Raw genomic sequence first — 18,970 nt, 5'->3', positions numbered from 1 at the left:
ATCAATGATACCTGATCATGCTTTGTACCTGAAGACGATGTTTTGAATCCAAGAATGTGTATGTTTTACAATTTAACATTTATGAAAATCCCGACCTAATGAATCAATGTTATTTGTACTGAGGCGTACGAGTCTAACACCCGGAGCTATCACATTTCAAAATCGGAAATGTGCTGTGTTTTAAATCCTGTGTAGTATCGTCAGTTTGTCTACAGGTGTTAGTTAGATAGTAGACTGTGAATAAATAGTTATGGTACTTCCATCTGTTAACCTCGTGACGTTTGGTTCAAAACATGATTGATCATACAGGAGAATGCATATCATGTCACAAACACACTGAACGACAAATCCATAAATGAAAATATTTGATTAGAAACATTTCATTTGATTTTTTTGACAACTAATTATATATTTACCTGAGAGCCGTCTCTAAAGCTGTCAGCCATCTGAAATGTTTGCATCATCTCCATTTCCTTTTCTTGTAATTCCTCCACGAAATCCTAAAATGTTTAAACTCGTTTTAAAATACATGATAGTACCGGTACGGCCATGTCGACACAGTACACATGGAATTAGGCTTAAAGTGATGTCGTTTACTACATTTGCTTCGTAATATTCAAATAAAAGAGCACAATCTGCCGGGATCATGCCTCTTCTCTACACATTTCCAAGAATTAGAAATATCCTGTCATGTTTCCCTGACAACATGAAGAAAGATGATCATGACAGCTTCGAATTTACCCCTGAGCACTGTCTGCCAAACATAAGGATAGTTTTTAAAACTATGTTGTTTAAAAAAAAGTCCGGTATGTCGGAGGACCGCCAATATTCAGAACCAGATGGAAAATGATAAAAGATTTATTCAAGTGTGAAGACCAGCGTTAGTACATTTTTTTTTGTCCTCATTTTTACACATTGCTATGGACAAAACAAAGACACAATTCGCTGCCGTCATACTGTGCCATGGACCGTATGATCACGTGATGCAAGAACCATCAGTAGACAAGTGGGGAGCTATGCAAAGGTTGACCTAACATGGCCTCACAGCAAAGAGTGACAGGAACAATACATTTCTTTTCTGAACTAACTCTGTCGTATCTTCTGACACCGTGTTGTACATCTACATTGTATAACTGACATGGTCCGGATCACACACCGATATACTTAGTGTAGAATGATATTGTAAATAAGCATATGACTATTGTTTATTGATATATGCACGACTATATTAATTGTTTATTAAGAAACGTTCATTACATATGAAAGAGCTTTGTCCATTTAAAAATCACAATATATCTTAAGCATATTAATATACTAGAAAGATGTAACAATTATCAAAATATTATCAGCACTAATTCCATCAATGTCTATTACATATCAATTTATGGGTTCCTTCAAATTTCAAATAGTGACTAAACTTTGTGTTTTATCAGGTACATGTATTGATGTGGCAATAAAGACGAAAGTTAAATTGAAGATAACATGGTAGACCCTATTTAATTATATCTATTCATCGACTGACCTTGTATTCTCTGTGTTGCACTTCCGGGTCATCACGTGATGCTTGTAAGTCCTGAGATTTCTCGATGGCCGTGTCAAGCCATTGGTCGAGGTCTTGGAGAGAATTGTAAAACTCCTCAAGGTCATCGGCCATCTTGTCCAGTCTTGTACATCTACTTCTGGTCTCGCCAAAGGCCTGTTGAACCACAAAAATACATACATTCGATAAGGACGAGATGAAGAATGCACATTTCTATAGCGCATAATTTAATAAGAAAATTGTCAACGAATTTTGTTTCGTTTCAAAACGTATGGTAGGGATAGTATACAGTCACGTCATGGTTATGTTTCTGAAAGCAGTGCAGTAGAAACTACTAAAAAGTCATATATATATATATATATATATATATATATATATGTATAATTAATTAACCTCTCTCGTATGTACAATCTAAGAGCAGCTTTTCATGGTTAAGATAATTATTTGTACAATAATGTTAGTTTCCTACATTAAAAGTAATCAAGGAACTATCAAGAGCCGTGAGCAGAGTGCTGTCAACATTGTATACTATTCCTATTGAAAGAGAACAGCTCTTATGGAAATCAGTAAATCAGTTCATGTAACGATATAACACAAATAAGTATTTAAACTGTTTCTCAATCGCCATCAACTTACCGCGTCGAAGCGGACTTTGAGATCCGACACATTGAAGCGTAGCTTCTGCAGCTGTTGAGCACCATCTTCCTTCATCTGAGATTTGTTGTTTTCGATCAACTCCTCAGATTGCTTAATGGATGACGTCACTTCCGGTTCATGGTTTGCAATCTCTGTTTTCAGTGCCTGTAATTACAATAGCAGAGATGACGTATTGTATTTAGTCGTCTTTATAAGCATAGCGTTTTGTAAATAGCAGTGCACTACATATGCTTTTCAGGTTTGTATATTGGAAAGTCCTTTCAAATTGAACGTACTCCATTGTGATGCAAAGTGGCGTTTACAATACAAGCTGCAATGTATGTAACATGATGAAGCACAAACAGTTCATCTATCACAACTTAGGGTCAGTGCGAATGAAACGAAAGGAGAATAATTTCGCTTCAAATTTAAATTGGAACAGGAAAACGTCACTTTATTACCTTCAGTGCTGATGTATGTGTGTATCTTAATTGTAATATTGTGATATACACACTATAAACAACTACAACGTACATGCATCGATACAGAATGTAAAATTTCCCATAACAGCAATTGATATAGATGCAACATCTGACGTCATCATTCTGTCATCTTACTCAACAGGGGGTAAATGTTTTTACTTATGTTCCATCAACGTGTGGTATTTCCATTTGATGTAGCTATAGTTGATACGTGCTCCAATCAACTGTGTTTAAACGTTATCCTCCAAGTATAGGTACAAAGTAATCTCTCAAAGGTGCCGAATAACTATATCACATTGATTTTGCATGGTGCAAAAATACGCTTCTACACTAAACACTAAACCAAGAAGTGTTCCAGTTTATAGCACACTGTAACTCCTGATTAATGTCACTCTGAAAGATACCGTCATCCTGGCGACATAGTCGAACCTGTGCTAATTTCCGACTAAGAAAATGAATTTTCGGACTTGTGCAAACTTCTAACATTATCAGTAAATCAGCGATCACGACACTGCAGAAATCAAATCCCAATTCCTGCAGAGTTGTAAGTTAACTGTCACGCCAATTCATCCATTATCTTATTTCGTCACCGACAAAACATTTTACTAAATCCATTGTAAATGCATCAACGAAGAGTCCGCATCACTGGGTATGTGCCAGGTGTGTAAACTGTTGTTCCACTGTGCGTACAGGACCTACTCTATTAATAACCAATTGTTCCTAGTACAGTCTTGCTTTCTAATAATATGTTCACTTGCCCGACTGGGTATACCATTACAAAGAACACTGGCTAAAACGTCGTAGCATCCACATTAACAACCGCGCGAGGGCTAGAAAACCTTCATAAAGAGCTCTAGTACACGGTCATCAATAATCTAGACATGCTATGCTATCTGTAGCATCGAGGAGATATACAGCCTCGCTAGGTCGGTTGTCGGGTGGTCTGGTACCCGGGGGTGCTGTGTATTGGTGATAAAGAACCACGTCTTGCGTGCTACTAGGTATACTTCCTTTAATGGGTGGTGGGCCTTACAGCAAATATTGTCAATAAACAGGTATTTCTAGCTGTGAGAGTAGTAATAAAGTTTCCACTCATCAAAGAATCATCAACTCAGCATTATGAATTGCAATATTTCTAACGTGCTATTTTTCTCAATAAACGCGAAATACAGACGTTATTAGTTATTTCAAGTTATTTGGTATCAACAGGCAATAAGACCAAAACTAGTTCGATATATATTTAACCCTTGTATCAATATATTCGGGAAACTGATGCATGTTTCATATAAAAAAGCTAACCATACCCTTATTAACATATCAGGTACACGAGCGGAAGTCTTTGACCTCGTCAATTTGATACTGTGAGATGAAGCTTACATTTCAATGGTCTGTACCTAATCAATCGATGTCATTGGTACAAACAGGTCGAATACACCAATGTGGTCGTGGACCGCCGAACAAACAAGCTAAGTTAGGGAGTTCTACACATTACTTAAACTAACCACACAACAACATAATGAGGTCTAACCATGATTGAAAGACTGACTTAAAACATTAACATCTGGACCACCACAGGGTCCAAGATTTGCATAATGAAGTCTCGTAAAAAACGGTAATTTGTTCAAGAAAGTAGTTATAAAGCCATGACAATTTCTTAGAAGTTTCATATGTCCGTGCCGTCCGGAGGAAAGTTCATCAAACAAACAGAACGTTTCACAGTAAAATCAGCAAACATTTCGACCACAGCACAAACTACCTCATTTCACAATATATAACGATACACATTCGGAACACAACACAAACCACCTCAGTTCACAATATAAAATACTACAAACTTTGGCACCAAAACAAAGAACTTCAGATCACAACATAGCATACTATACATTTTGACAACAAGACAAACTACATCAGTTCGCAATAAAAATACTATATATTTGGACAACAAAGCAATCTACTCCAGTTCAAAACATAAATACTGTATACTTGGACCACAATACAAACTACCTCAGTTTATATGTGATAGTAAAACACACCAGGACCGGCAAATCTTAGATATTCGAATAATATCAGGAACGACAAGGTTACGTTGTACATAGGTATACATTTCCAAGTCGAGTTTGACTCTAACAAACACAAATGGTTGCAAGTCTTCAAAAGAACATGGAATATTACGTAAAAAAAGGTTTCCAAGTATTTCCAAATAGCCAGGTCAGCTGAGAATACACAGGAAAGCGAGACTGATGTCAAAGGTATAGACAAACAGTGTTTTATAACACGGAAACAATTAGCTAACTGAGTGGCGAGGACAAAACCGTCGGTGTAATCTGTAGTATAACGAGTATATGACGTTAAGGCCCTGACCTGCTCCGTAGACCCTAAGTTCAGATGGTGTTTTGACAGATAGCCGGAATGTTACAGCACGCCCGGTAACTGTAGCCGGGATGCTTATAGTGTGATGTCACATTATAAGTAAAGACGTAACATTATAAATAGAACAGAAAAGGGACAACTTCGGAAATCACAGGGTGTAAAAAACGGGAACAAACACATGAAAAAGGCAAAAATATCGTAAATCCCTAAAAAGAGCATGTTGACAAACTAAGACTCCTAAAAGCTTTCGCAGCACTTAACAGAAGATATCCGTTATTATTGAGTATTTTTTTCTCTATGTGTTGATATATTTGTACAATTATGTCCTTTTTCGATTTACTGAATGTAGCGATTTTTGAATGATATTATTAAGAGAACTGAGATATTGAAAATCCTAGTCACCTTTATTTGAGACCATTGTCATATTGATATAATTCAGGATGGCAGACATAATTTTGCATATTTGAAGTATTACTAAAATCTACATTAAAGAGCAGGTATGACAACATGTTCACTATTATTTTGCAATATTTGATCTCGACAAGGTTTTGGTATTGTTCCTCTATAGTGCTGTAACCACTTATTATGTTCGTTAATTCCATGGTATAAAGCAACGAACCTTTCTATTTAAGTCCAACAAAAATTGTCTATATATATCTTGTTACAGTGCATTACTTAGACAGTTTTATGTCGTATTATATATTCTGAGCTTGCACTAACTTTTCTTGTCGGACATGTCTGCAGCAATGCTATTCAAAAGATATGCATAAAAGTAGTTATATAAGACATATGCTTTCGCTGTTAAACCCACAAGTTTCCATAAGGATTCATTTACCGCGAAGTTAATTAAAAGTATAACAAAGTTTATGAATATATTCAAAAATAGGAATTCCTAGAAATAAAAATAGTTATATACTTACTCATGCTAGGGATACGGATGATGGCGATGGGCTATACGGTATATAGTGATGATACATATCGTTACAGGTAGGTTAACGTGTACTGTGGTGAACATATACAAACAGGTACAGAAGGTTTGTACCTGGACGTGGAGAACTTGATTCATCTGAAGGTAAGACTAGTATACTTGTCCCCTCCCTAAGACTAGCACATTCATTATGCGAGGTCTAGTGACTAGCTGCCCTGGGATATACAGGTAGGATGTAGGTAATCACAGGTGAGTACCAAGTAGACCTGGTCAAGTGTGCTGTCAGGTACAAATTACCTGTACTTATACATAAGTCATAATTAATTGCATGGTTACCTCATGCAAAAAGGGTGGGGTTACCAATGCGACAGGTTCTAAACTTTACGAACACTATATCTGGACAACAGATAGTATGTACATCATTATTGTTAATGTATACAACGTTGATGGGAAATGTCATACAAAATCAATGATTAAGTGATATTTCAGACACAGAAATAACGACATGGTGTGTTTAATCTTTGACCTTACAACATGTGTTGGGGTGTAGTATTACAGTTTATGAAACAGACTTGTACATACCAAGCCATGTAAATCATAAACGTATTGTTTTTTTTCTTTTCAGTTTATCATTATTATTACCGGACTAATGTTTTCCTTCTTCAATGATTGTAGAAAAATCCAGCACGTTAGTGAAACGAAAAGTAAAAATATATACATTTTAATTTATTTTTAAAAATAGAACACGAGAAAAATTGAAAAATAGTAACGTAAATAATATTGTAACGATTGATGCATCCCTATTAGGTTCTCGCAGGTTATATACAAATATTAATGTAAGTATATATGTTAGATAGATAGCCGGTATGTTTTTTTTATTGTTACAATGAGTTAGTTTTCATGACAGTCTTTTCATAAGCGATGGTATATGTCTTTTTTAATATAAAACGTTACACATCTATCTGTTATTCACTTTAACTTGCAAGTCACTGTTCTGAAAGAAGACACCTTAAGTGTACAATATTTGTATTTCCTGTGTCACCCATACGTCAAAAGTTAACATGTACTTATTTGTGTAATTGATCCCTTGTTATGCGGTCTGTTGACTTTCTAACAAATCATACAGTGTCATTACTCTGACATAAATGGTGATAAAAGGTTATTGAATGAACGCGTATTCGTTTTCTTCAAAACGAAAAGGGAAACAACTCTATTTTAAAGTCTTCGCCAGGATTAAAATGTTCAACTGGAAACAAAATACTTCATCAGAAACCGAGGAGACATCAGGTCAAATGGAAAGACAACTAAACACCCACTAAAACTAAATTTAAACTTCCAAGGGTGACAATACTCAGAGAACTCCTGCCTAATAGAAATAAATCATATGAAAACATGAGTTGCATTTCAATACAGACTTAACTAATACAAGGAACAGTATCTCACAGCAAGTAGCAATGCTAAAACCTCACAACTCGTATCCATCCAAACACCATGAATAAATAGCAAGTGGAGTAGGGCTCTTATGCTTTAAGATAAGAATTATTATTCAAAAGCGTGCTACAGATAGTTAACGTATACTAACCTCAGTGGCATCCTTCTGAAGTCTGATCCGCTCAAGTCGCTGGCTGGGTTTCTGTCTGGACACAAGGGCCTGCTCTATACCATGTAGCCATTCTGAGTTTTCCCGGATGTCTACTAATGCCTTAACTACCTCTTCATCGGACCCTAGAACAACACAGCCGGACTCATGGTCCATCTTCACCTTAGAGTTCATTGTTAGGAATCCATTAGCTAGAGCATCACGCAGCGACATTTTGTGGTCGTTTGGAGCACAGAAGTCCGTCGTTCTTGGATTGACTTTGCCGGAATCTATTAGCTCTTTCAGTGTGACAGACGAGTCGATAAATTGGTCTGGACGAATACCAGCATCAATGACACCGCGTGCAATGGCTTCAGCTAGAGACAGATTTTGTCCAGTGTTCGGATCGATCACGGTACCTGTCGCCGGATCAAACTTCCCAGACGCTACGAGTGTCCCTAGTGAAACAATATTGTCATTATCCTTGTCTACCACGAAGACGTTATCCAAGTTCAGAAGTCCCTTGCCTATAGCCTCTTGTATGGAGATTGGTCTGGCTCTTTCACTGGGGATAAACTCACCCGTGGTCGGGTCAATGTATCCATCATCGATGGCTTGCTGTAATGACAACTTATCAAGGGCGTCCAGTAACGACATGGCAGCATGAGGATTGACCTTCTCTGCCTTGAACGCCGCCGTTAGGGGCACCACTTCTGCTGTCCTAGGATTCCAGAACTCGCCTTGCTGAACGTTAAGAATGCCTGCTTTAATCGCTTCCTCTAAGGTCATTGTTCCGTCAGAGTAGGGCGATTTTACGGCGGGAATGCTGGTGTCCATCAGTTTCTGTAGACGTTCCAATGTTTGAGCAGTTCGTGCCATTGCATCAGGATCTAAACGACATTTTACGAGACCTACTTTCTCTGCTTGCGAAAGTGAAAGTAGTTCTCCTGTGAGCGGGTTGCAATACTGACCAGTTGTGAGGTCATACCGACCTTCCTCTATTGCCGTGGCCAAACTTATCAGTTTTTGGGACGGCATGTCATAGAGGAAGATCAGATTTGGGTCTACAAGTTTCTGAGCAATGGCGGCTTGAAGGGATAATGAATGCCCGCTCTTTGGATCTGTCACAAGTCCAGTCTCCCCATCAAATCTACCGGAGTCAATCAATTCACCCAAACTATTTTCTTTGTATGCTTCTAGAATTTCTTTCAAAAGTTCTGGTTCTATTAAATTCCTGGAAGCAGCTTGTTCTAACGATAATTTTTCACCATTTGATGTTTTGAATTCACCCTTGGCAAAATCTATGATGTCTTTTTCGAAAGCTTCCTCAAGTGAAATGGGTAAGTTATCACTTGGGTCGATTACTGTTCTCTCGTTCGGATCGAAATATTTTCTAACTTTATCGTACATGGCACGATTCGGATTATTTCTGAGTCCGTCAAGTTCATCGAAGCCATCAACGTTATCGCCATCACCGGAAACAAACTTTTGTTGTTTGACCTGTAGTTGTTGCACTGTGAGAACCTCATTCGGATCTGCCTTTTCTGAGGATCGTAATGGTTGGCATTTAACAAGACCCTGTCTGATAGCGTCCTCTAGCGGAATTTCTTCGCCGGTGTGTGGATTCCTGTATAACGAGTTAGCCTCGTCAATATAGCCGGCAGTGATCGCCTGTTTCAGCGATACCTCTTGGCCAGTGGTAGGGTCGATAACTCCTGTTACCCTGTATGACACGTCTGTAAACTCCACAAACGTGAACGGTGTACTACCGTCGTATCCATCTAATAGGGCCGGGTCAACTACAAGATAACCGTTCTGTACAGCTTCCAAAAGGTCAACTTCCTCACCCGTAACAATATTCCGGTACTTTCCGTTACTAGGATCTAATATACCGGCGGAGATAGCTTCCTTGACACCGATCCACTCTCCTGTCCTTGGATCTACAACACCTGCCACGGGGAATATCTTTGTGTCCATGGTATTCCTGAGTGGGGAGAACCCATCCCCGTTCATTCCACCATTTGTCAAGTGTTCCCTATAGTCCACCTGGATCAGACCCTTGTGTATTGCTTCCGGTATTGACATTGTTTCCCCCGTGTCTGGGTTAATATATTTCCCATGCACCGGATCCAGTATCCCTTGTGACATGGCTTGGAACACGCTCATCTTCTGTCGTGTTCTTGGGTCAAGGACACCGGTCATGACGAAGGAGGAACTCTCCTCTACAGAGTCGGGAAGGTCTGCCACAGATTCTCCTGTAGTGGCTACAGACACAACCCGTTTCAGTTGTCTCCTCTTTCGAGGGGGCGCCACTGGTCGCCCGCCCTTTTGGCGTTCATGTATATAGATATCCGATTTGATTGAGCTCCATACAGTTTCCTTCGTCGTGAGATCAACGTCCACTAATGGTAATGCCCTGCAAGAAAAGCAACAATTAGATAGATTATAAAAAAATGGTATATAAATCATAGAATCACTTTAAAACAATTGCATGAATTAGAAGAAAAACTACTATAACAGCTAAATATTTTGCAAAATATGATAAAGTCATGAAAATAGCAATGCTGATTCCTAAGTGTTTATCAATCAAAAGAATAGAAATTAATTCATTATAACAGAGCAAAAGTTCGATTTGACCTCACCTTTCGAAATAAGCCTTTGAACTGAACACTGTTTCTGTATTTTCCCTTATGAGGAGTTTCTCTTGTTCACGCATGGAAGCCACGTGCTCTTTATAAGATTTAGCATAGGTGAGTAGGTCCTGTAAATAGATAACATACATGATTAATTACGAGGCTGTCAACAATTATATCCAGGGACCATTTTCGGAAACTCATTTCTGCGGTCTCTTAGAATTTCAGACGATTTTCCCTAAAACCGTCATGCCAAAACCGATTTCGCCCCAATTTCTGTTCAAATTGATAAACACATCACCCCATTTATTAATTTTCTTATAAAAAGGTCACTTAATACAGGTTCAATTAACAGAAAAAAAACCCAATTAAGAGCTTTGAGAGTGGTCTCATAATACGAATTATTTGAAAAGGATATTGACGGATTTTGTCAATAGAAAGCAACATGTAAAGGAAAATGGTCTCTTAATATATTTGGTCTCTCAAACATGTTTTACTTGGACTTAAACATAAAAAAACCCAGATAAATATAATCGAAAGGCCAAACCAGAAAGGAAGAATATGATTTTAAGAGTTGAATCAAACAAAAATATGTTTAATGTATTCATTACATCTGTTATGACAATGATTATATCGACCCGGTAACGGTTAAAAAAAAAAGTTAAAATGTATGAACAATAGCAAATGAAATATTAAGCGAAGGGAGGTAATCTGTATTTACCTTGTAATGGGTGAGCACCTTGCCGTTACATCGCCACCTTTGTGCTGAACCGCTGGAAGTGTCATTGTCTCCTGAAAAAATATGTTAAGTTTTAAATAAATACGATGAGTTGTTAGAGCCTCATAGAAAATATATCAATGCATGATTCTGAAAGAAACAAAAACTGGCTTGTCGTAAAACGTTTCAATGGCTTGTCGTAAAACGTTTCAATGGCTTGTCGTAAAACGTTTCAATGGCTTGTCTTAAAACGTTTCAATGGCTTGTCGTAAAACGTTTCAATGGCTTGTCGTAAAACATTTCAATGAAGTCATTGAAGAATCAGCAGATTTCCTGTCGTTGCTTAGAAAGTATCAGCAGAGCAAGACCTGTTGCTTTTTTTACATCCTTGGAATATTCATTTCTTTCTTTGTCATGTTGATATTCTTTTCACAGCGTTTTTCTTGAAATCTGTACTCACATGATCAAATTTCTGGAACAGATGAAATTCCAAACAACGTTGGGTGTTGCCCTCTTTTCTTATTGTATCTTAATATTAGTTTGTCTAAAATGCATACCTGGTTTGACCTGACTGAGGACTTTCCGGAATTTGGTGACGTTTGACATCATGTCCCGGAAGTCAGGGTCGTCCGCCGTTAGGGGGCGCAGTAGTTGAACAGCCTCATTCATCAACTTCATGAGGTCGGCTTTTTGAGAGGTAGAAATATTGCCCATCTAAAAGAGTCGAGATAAAAATGAAAACTAATAAATGAACTTTATTCAAATATTAGAATATAAATTTAGTTAGTTTATAAATCACACTAATTACGTGGACAGTTCATATTGTGTACACTAGAGAGATACTTGAAAAACTTAAAACAGTAAAACCATGTTCCCAAATCAATGCCCCGACAATCGTGTTTAATGTATTATTCCTACAGGAATCAAATAAAGAAATATGGTAGATTCAACGTATAATGGGAAAAGTGGCTTCTCTTATATTTATCCCTGTGTTTGGGATGACCACAATAATATAGTATAATCACGTTTGACCTCTACTGACCTCTGAGGAGGGCGTGTCGTCAATGCTGTTGGTCAAGAATTGGGTTAGCTGGGTCCGAAGACGCTTCAGTGTTGTGTCCCAATGGACAATCATCTGTTCCTTTATTCTGCAAAAAGAAGACACGGAATTACAGAAAAGAAGCAGATACAATTAAAGAAAAGAGAAAGGCATTGCAATAGTATTCCATGGTACCTTACAAATAATAGAGCAAAAAGGTTTCGTCAGGTTATCAGATAATACATCCTGGTACTCCAGGGGTTATGCTCACTCTCGCTCTCTGCACCCCTGGAATGTGTTATAGAAAAGTTGAAGGCACACGGCTAGCAAGGTAAAACTCTGACCAATTGCTGCAGGCTGACACCTGTCTATGGAACATTACAGAGGAGCGACACCCGACTTCAAAGCAAGTCTGTTTTACCGTTACGTTGGTGTATATCAAAGGATCAAAATAGTCCTCACGACTCATCCACAAAGTGGCGATCACTGAGCCTTCACTTTTGCTATGGCGTATACCAGGGGTACAGAAAGCGTAAATGAGCGTTACCCCTGAAGTATCGAGGATGCCGGATGCAGATATCATTGAAACGAGACTTGGTGTTATCCGATACAAAAACGTAGAAGACTAAACAGAGATGATGTTACGATGACAATTGTTTGTAATTTTGCTGTATACACAATCTTACAGTACAGAGTTCTAAATTAATACCCCAAATAATTTATAGATAATAACTCATGGGTGTGATTATAACTCACCATCATCAGTGACTTAAATACCAAAACAAGTCTACTAATTTCCACCCTTCCTTACCTGTGTGCTTCTATAATCGCCTTTTTTTCAGGGGGAGGGATGACAAGTATAACCCCGGGTACTTCCGCTTCCGCTCCACTTTTACTGCGGATCTGTCAACAGGAAACAGTTAGTGTTTACTTAGCCAATGTTACAATTATAGAAAAAAACAATTATCCGACACGTTCATTTGTTGGTTGTCCTGTATTTGTGAGGTAAGAGAAGCACTTGCCTGCCATCTACTCGCATCCGAGTTGTCTAGGAGGAAGCACTCTTCACCAGCTTCAAGTGTTATCTGAAAATTTGAAAAAGAACAATTCTGATAAAGATTGCCCAGAAAAAAAATGAAATCGTCATGAAAGTCAGAATAGATGCTCTACACTATCAAAGCCTGGTTGGATGACTAAAAAGATTTACAACAGTCTTTAAAAGTAAAATAGCACGAAAAAACGGTAACTTGATTGTCGGTTTTTGACATATATAATTGAGACTATGAACAGAGGTACAAGTACAGGTACCATTTTCTGATTATGTGATATCATACTTTAATCACGTGATATCATACTTTAATCACGTGATATTCTACTCTTATGATACTTTTCTCTGATCACTGATAATTTTCTCTGGTCACTGATATCTTAGTCTGAGCACAACATGTATGTAGACTTTCTGACCAGTGATATGGTTCTCTGGTTAAGGTTTCCTGCTCTGAACATTTCTACCCCGCCACGTGATACCCTACTTTGATCACGTGTTACTGGTGCCCTATTCTGAAGACTATGTTAACTTTCTGACAAGTGGTGTCGTTGTCTGGTCACCTAGTTTCCTACTCTGTACAGTTCTGCCCTTCCACGTGATAACCTACCTCCTGGTGTCTGTAGGCCACCAGGGATTTGACTTTGGTGGGGTAGACGGGCGTGTCCCTTCTGAGATGTACTGGATAAACGGAGGTACTAGTGTCACTCAGGCGATCGACACGTGCCTGGAAATCTAACAGCCGTCTTGTGACGTCCTGGAATAAAGTGGAGAAAGACACAAGTCAAACCTGAATCTGAAAACGATATCCTCCATACTGAGCCTGATGGATGGACGCTCTACCTATTTCGGTATTATATGTCCGAGCCGTTCAGCGGGTCCTGATCCATCTAACCTGTTTTCATATTTTCATATTTTGTTAAAATTTCATTGGACTATTTCAAACAATTTGTAAAATTGATGAACAGGAAAAACTTTGTCGTCTCTCTATCTAGCAAGAATGTAAACAGATTGATGAAATTTCATTCATTTTTTTTTCTATCGCAAATATATGGGATAAGGAAGCAGCACGAATGCAATCCAAAGAGATAGTGTTGTTATACCTTGAGGTGGTTTATGAAGACTTCTGGTTCTCTTGTCTCGACCTTTGACCTCATGCGTTCACTGTTCATTAAGCCCATGTAATACTTCATGTCTTCGTCTAGGAACTGGATGTCATGGTAAAACTGTCGACATAGATGTAAACATTCTCAACTGCTGACCAACGAAAGTATACATTTTCACCGGCCTGACATTTGATTGATTGATTGATTTAAATTGATTGATTGATTGACTGATAGACTGATTAATTGATACATTTTTAGATTAAATGATTAATTGATTGATACATCGATTAGTCATAAATTAAATAATCCTACAAATACCAAACAATCGATACTCTGTAATGCAATTGTTCGTTAATTAATCCACGTATTGATTGTATGATAAGTGATTCTTTCATTCATTCATCAATCCCAGACGTGGATCGTTTACAAGAACTCTGGAACCTTTGGTTGTTGATCACGTGACCTACCCTGTGGTATTCTCCGGCGTGACGTATATGTTGATGTATACAGCCGGATACCTCTGTCAGCCATTCCCAGCTATGATGTAACGCGTATACACAATCCTGTACACAAATATATATATATAAGGATGTTGTCATAGTGTTTGTCATTCACATGTATCTGTAAATGTAAGTATACCCCTACATTTACACGTGTATCGTTACTGACATTGACGGAACTCACACAGTAACTGTGTCAATTGTTATGAGGTGAACAATTTCCCTCTAAAGAAAATAAAACAAGAGATTATCGAAGTGTTCACAAAACCATAATTCGAATTTAAAATCGATGAACATATGGAAAAATAACAAAGGCGGAATAAGACCAAGAGTTCCTAAAGGGTAAGCGTCTTTGGTTTTGTTAACGATAACCTTTAGTAAATCTGGGTCAATACCTTGTAAATGTCATGTCATCATAGTGAACACCGGGTTAATAGCAACAAAACATAAAAAACATTACTTTAAAGAGCCGAAATATACAGAATTTGCACAAATACGTGCCCTCTGTCGTTTATTAATTGAAATAACATTGTATATTTGAAATACGTTTAAAACAACAAACGGTTCCCCCGCCCCCCCCCAAAAAAAACTTTACTTTGTGCATGCGTGCCGAAGCTTCGACATCATCTTCTCTATATACACTCTCGAAGACTTTCTTGCGCTCTGTCAGGTAGAGGGCACGCTCCTCAAATTCTGATTGGACATTCTGTAGAACGTCCTCGACTTCATTTACATACAGCAGCGTTTCCAGGCAACGCTTCTTCTGCAACGCCTGGTCCTGAAGACGGAACCAGTAAATCCATAAACACAATATTGGTAAATGATTTGACCAATACTTTAGGTTTGTGTACTAACGCAGAAAGATATTGTATTGGTTCATCATTGTAAAGCTATATCGGTATTAATTTTCTGTAAATAACCTTTCCCGCGCATCCCAATAGCAACCGAATGCTCCAGGATCGCATACTCATCAAACGTTATTTTAAAATACCTAAAAGTCGTTCAAGAAGCACGTTCGATACAAAATGATTTTATAGATGCACTTTAGATGAAAGAGGATAAAGAATATTTGGTTTACGATTATATTGTACAGCAAAGCAACATTGGTAAACAGCAATACTGTATGATGCTATCAAGTCTGGATGTATCAATCATGCACACACGTCAAACTATTTTTCGTAACTCTCCGCCGGCAGAAGGATCCTCATAGTATTCCCTTGACTGACAATATCATGTTTTATTTCAATAATTCCATGACTTACCTCGAGTGTGACGTATTCTTGTTCCAAGTTTTGACAGTCTTGAGCATGGCTCTGTAGCAACAATAAAACCGTTATAGGGTAGGCTGAACAAACGTTTATCATTTTACTCTAAAGCGACACACTTATTAGCGCAACATGGTAACAGTTTTATTCATGTAACAAATATATGAAATGAAATCACATTATAATAGACGTCAGTGTAACAAGACAATATGAAAATGAAATATGCATGTTCTGATGAAATGTACAAAATAAAAATGAGAAAACTAATATGATTTTTAAACAAGAATTATGAGAAGAATATGAAAATATGATAAACTCACAAAACACAATTAGCATTAACATATATGATAATAGTACAATATATACATGTATATATATACTGTTTTACAGTTTAAATTATAACCAGAGGAGTAACAAACCAGCTTTTACACAAAACAAGTAATTTTGGAAAATAGGTCAGCTAAAGTTATTTAAGTATATTTTTATGATATCAGCGTCATCATATGATCTTAACTGTTTAAAGTCACACAAGCTAAAACATTAAACGTTCTTCACTTGGCAAGTGTCGGGATTATTTCCGAACATCGGGTCCGTTTGTTGTAACAGATGAAAGGGAGCTAACTCTGTATTTGTTTCGTGACGTGTCGAATCTACACAGTGGTGTAGAATAAGGTCGCTTGTTTAATTATTTATCCATTTTTCTTAGTTAACCTTGATAACGATCTATAGGGCTATGACCTACAGGTAGGCTAAACAACAAGGCACTGTTGCTACGTTTTCAAGGGTGATATTTGAAGCGATTTTTAAGGTAATACAGGAATGCTAAACAATTTAGAGGTGTGGTACCCCAACACCTACCCCGAAATGGCAGTATCGTGAAGAATGACTTTTTGATACATTCCCCGAGGTATCCTAAATACCTGTGTAATACGTGAACCTATGTGTAAGCAATTTTGTTGATATACGAGAGCAAATCCCAGTACAGGTGTAAGCCCGACACAGAGCGTCATTCATACTCAGATCAGAGAATAAAACACACATCAAAAGTCTATATTGAAATGTAGGTAAATCTGGGATTTTCTGTCAAAGGAATTTTGTACAGAAGAATTCGTCTATGCATTCAAATGATAATCTATTACCTATATACACGGGTAGATAGCAAGGTCCGCTAAACATTACTCGGTAATAAAAAGACTTGTATACCTATAGGTCTCCAGGGGTCGGATGGTAACAGACAGCTTGACATGATAGCGCATTATTTTTGATCATTTTTATTTTTCTATTTTCTTATTTCATTTTATAACAAATCTGTCAACGTTTTTCTCTCTCCAATAATCGGTCATTACTTAAACCCACAAAATATGTCTTTTCATGAAACATTACTGAAACAAAAATTGATCAAAAACGCCAGCCCTACGGATGCCCAGCCTGTATATGTGAATATCTCATTCAGATAATACGTATGTGTTACTGTTTACAGAATCTCGCTGGAGAGCAGCTAAATAATTTATGAAGGAAGGATATGAAAAGTTAAATATGAAATTCTCTACATGAATCTCCAGGGAGGTCGGGCTAAAGGGCAAAATAGACTGTCAAAGGGCAAAGGTCAAAGGTAAAGCAAGTGCCGATAGCCAGTTGTTTACGTGTGAAAGAATCGGGGAAAAAATATAGACAAGAAATAAAGTTTTGAATGGTTTGCTAAACAAATGAATTTAAAACTGATCAAAAATTTCATTGGAAGATAGCTTACCATATGTGTAAACGAATTAAGTGTACAATATATGTATATTTTTTTAATACTGTGTGTTTTCTAAAATGAATAATTCTAAAAGCGAAATCAGAAAGACATCCTACACATAACTACTAGTATAGGCAAAACAATCTCTAAGACTAGTCAGTCAGGGTTGTCAATTGCAGAATACTAAATAGAAGCAAGACTGGCAAAAGTTCAGAGTCAATAAACCAGGTATGGACTGTCCATGTAATAATAGTTCAGGGTATGGACAGTCGGACACGGTCCAATTATAACGCGTACTTGGTCAGTTACAGTCCAGTTCATTCTCCTCCAGTTTGAACTTCTAACAGACACTGGAAATTTCTATTGCGGTTTATAATGGGTTTTCAAATGGTCTTTTTACTATATTTTTTAAGAACAGCTGTTATTCTATACCGTATCATCTTATCGTAAATGTCTTTTATTACACGGCCAATACGTATCAGCTACATCTACCATCTCAAAACGTTTATTTAATTGGCAGTAATTACAATGTATCACTCGGCACCCTGCATCTGAAAACGAAAATGTGACCTGAAAATAAATATCTACAGAAACTGTATACAATTCAGACAGGAGACCTTCCCCGTGTTAGGTTTAGATGTTACACACTACACTTCCGTTTCCTGTTTAATGAAAAGCATAGATGCTGGCTAACATATAATAGTACTACGTTTTGCGCCGCCTGTGTGGATGACATTGTACGTTTCCCTTATAAGCCGCTGATTGTCGGAAGGGCGATTTTTTAATGATACTGAATAATTATACACAACACCGAGGGTCATTTGCTTTTCAATTTGACCAGAGAGAGTCACATATCCTTAATGTCGCTAGTCTGGTGTTCGAGTTGGACGGGACACAACTTGATCCGTTCGCCGTTTAGAATATCTTCTTTGATAAATTGTGAAAATTAAGTTTTAAAATGTTAAGCTTCAAATTGACTTGATGAGCTTTATTAAAAGAAATATGACGTTTGATGAATAAAGCGAATGATAAGGCAGTATTGGTTCCGCTACTCCAAAATGCTTCTTGTTCATACTACTACCTTCAAAACGATCTATGATTTGTAAATAATACTGCAAGTATTTAACTCATTACTATTGAGAAAATCAAAAATTCGAAAAGCAAGTTTTTGGTATATATACAGTTTATGCTACGTGTAAACATAACCGGAATGATTAGAGGATACAAAGGGAAACAGACGTGGCATCCACACAGTACGACGTACGACGAAAAGGAAGCACCAGACACCAACTGTACGAGACAGACTTGTCGGACTAACTACAACCAAAACACCAACTATTCCCTCCTCGATACTCCCGGGGTTAACCTCACTTTCGCTCCCTGCGCCCCTG

At 37.6% G+C, this 18,970-nt stretch overlaps 1 protein-coding gene across 9 annotated transcripts in view; it reads right to left on the bottom strand.

The window, feature by feature from the left end:
• The window catches only part of LOC110449338 (dystonin-like), a 146,460-nt gene that overhangs the window by 67,682 nt on the left and 59,808 nt on the right, over positions 1-18,970 (bottom strand). For all 9 annotated transcript variants that reach the window (XM_021496130.1, XM_021496120.1, XM_021496127.1 and 6 more), the window contains 15 exons: positions 15,839-15,889; positions 15,172-15,354; positions 14,544-14,639; positions 14,074-14,196; positions 13,581-13,727; positions 12,948-13,010; positions 12,737-12,828; positions 11,929-12,034; positions 11,444-11,600; positions 10,890-10,960; positions 10,178-10,296; positions 7,539-9,951; positions 2,177-2,341; positions 1,523-1,696; positions 417-500 (listed from right to left, as the gene is read on the bottom strand). In XM_021496130.1, coding sequence (XP_021351805.1) covers positions 417-500; positions 1,523-1,696; positions 2,177-2,341; positions 7,539-9,951; positions 10,178-10,296; positions 10,890-10,960; positions 11,444-11,600; positions 11,929-12,034; positions 12,737-12,828; positions 12,948-13,010; positions 13,581-13,727; positions 14,074-14,196; positions 14,544-14,639; positions 15,172-15,354; positions 15,839-15,889 — 4,044 coding nt within the window. The remainder of the gene's footprint in view (positions 1-416; positions 501-1,522; positions 1,697-2,176; positions 2,342-7,538; positions 9,952-10,177; positions 10,297-10,889; positions 10,961-11,443; positions 11,601-11,928; positions 12,035-12,736; positions 12,829-12,947; positions 13,011-13,580; positions 13,728-14,073; positions 14,197-14,543; positions 14,640-15,171; positions 15,355-15,838; positions 15,890-18,970) is intronic.

The sequence above is a fragment of the Mizuhopecten yessoensis genome, unplaced genomic scaffold (assembly GCF_002113885.1).
Source record: "Mizuhopecten yessoensis strain PY_sf001 unplaced genomic scaffold, ASM211388v2 scaffold4583, whole genome shotgun sequence".
Taxonomy (NCBI): Eukaryota; Metazoa; Mollusca; class Bivalvia; order Pectinida; family Pectinidae; genus Mizuhopecten; species Mizuhopecten yessoensis.
Note: the sequence above shows the minus strand (reverse complement) of the source record. Positions and strands in the feature narration are given on the sequence as shown.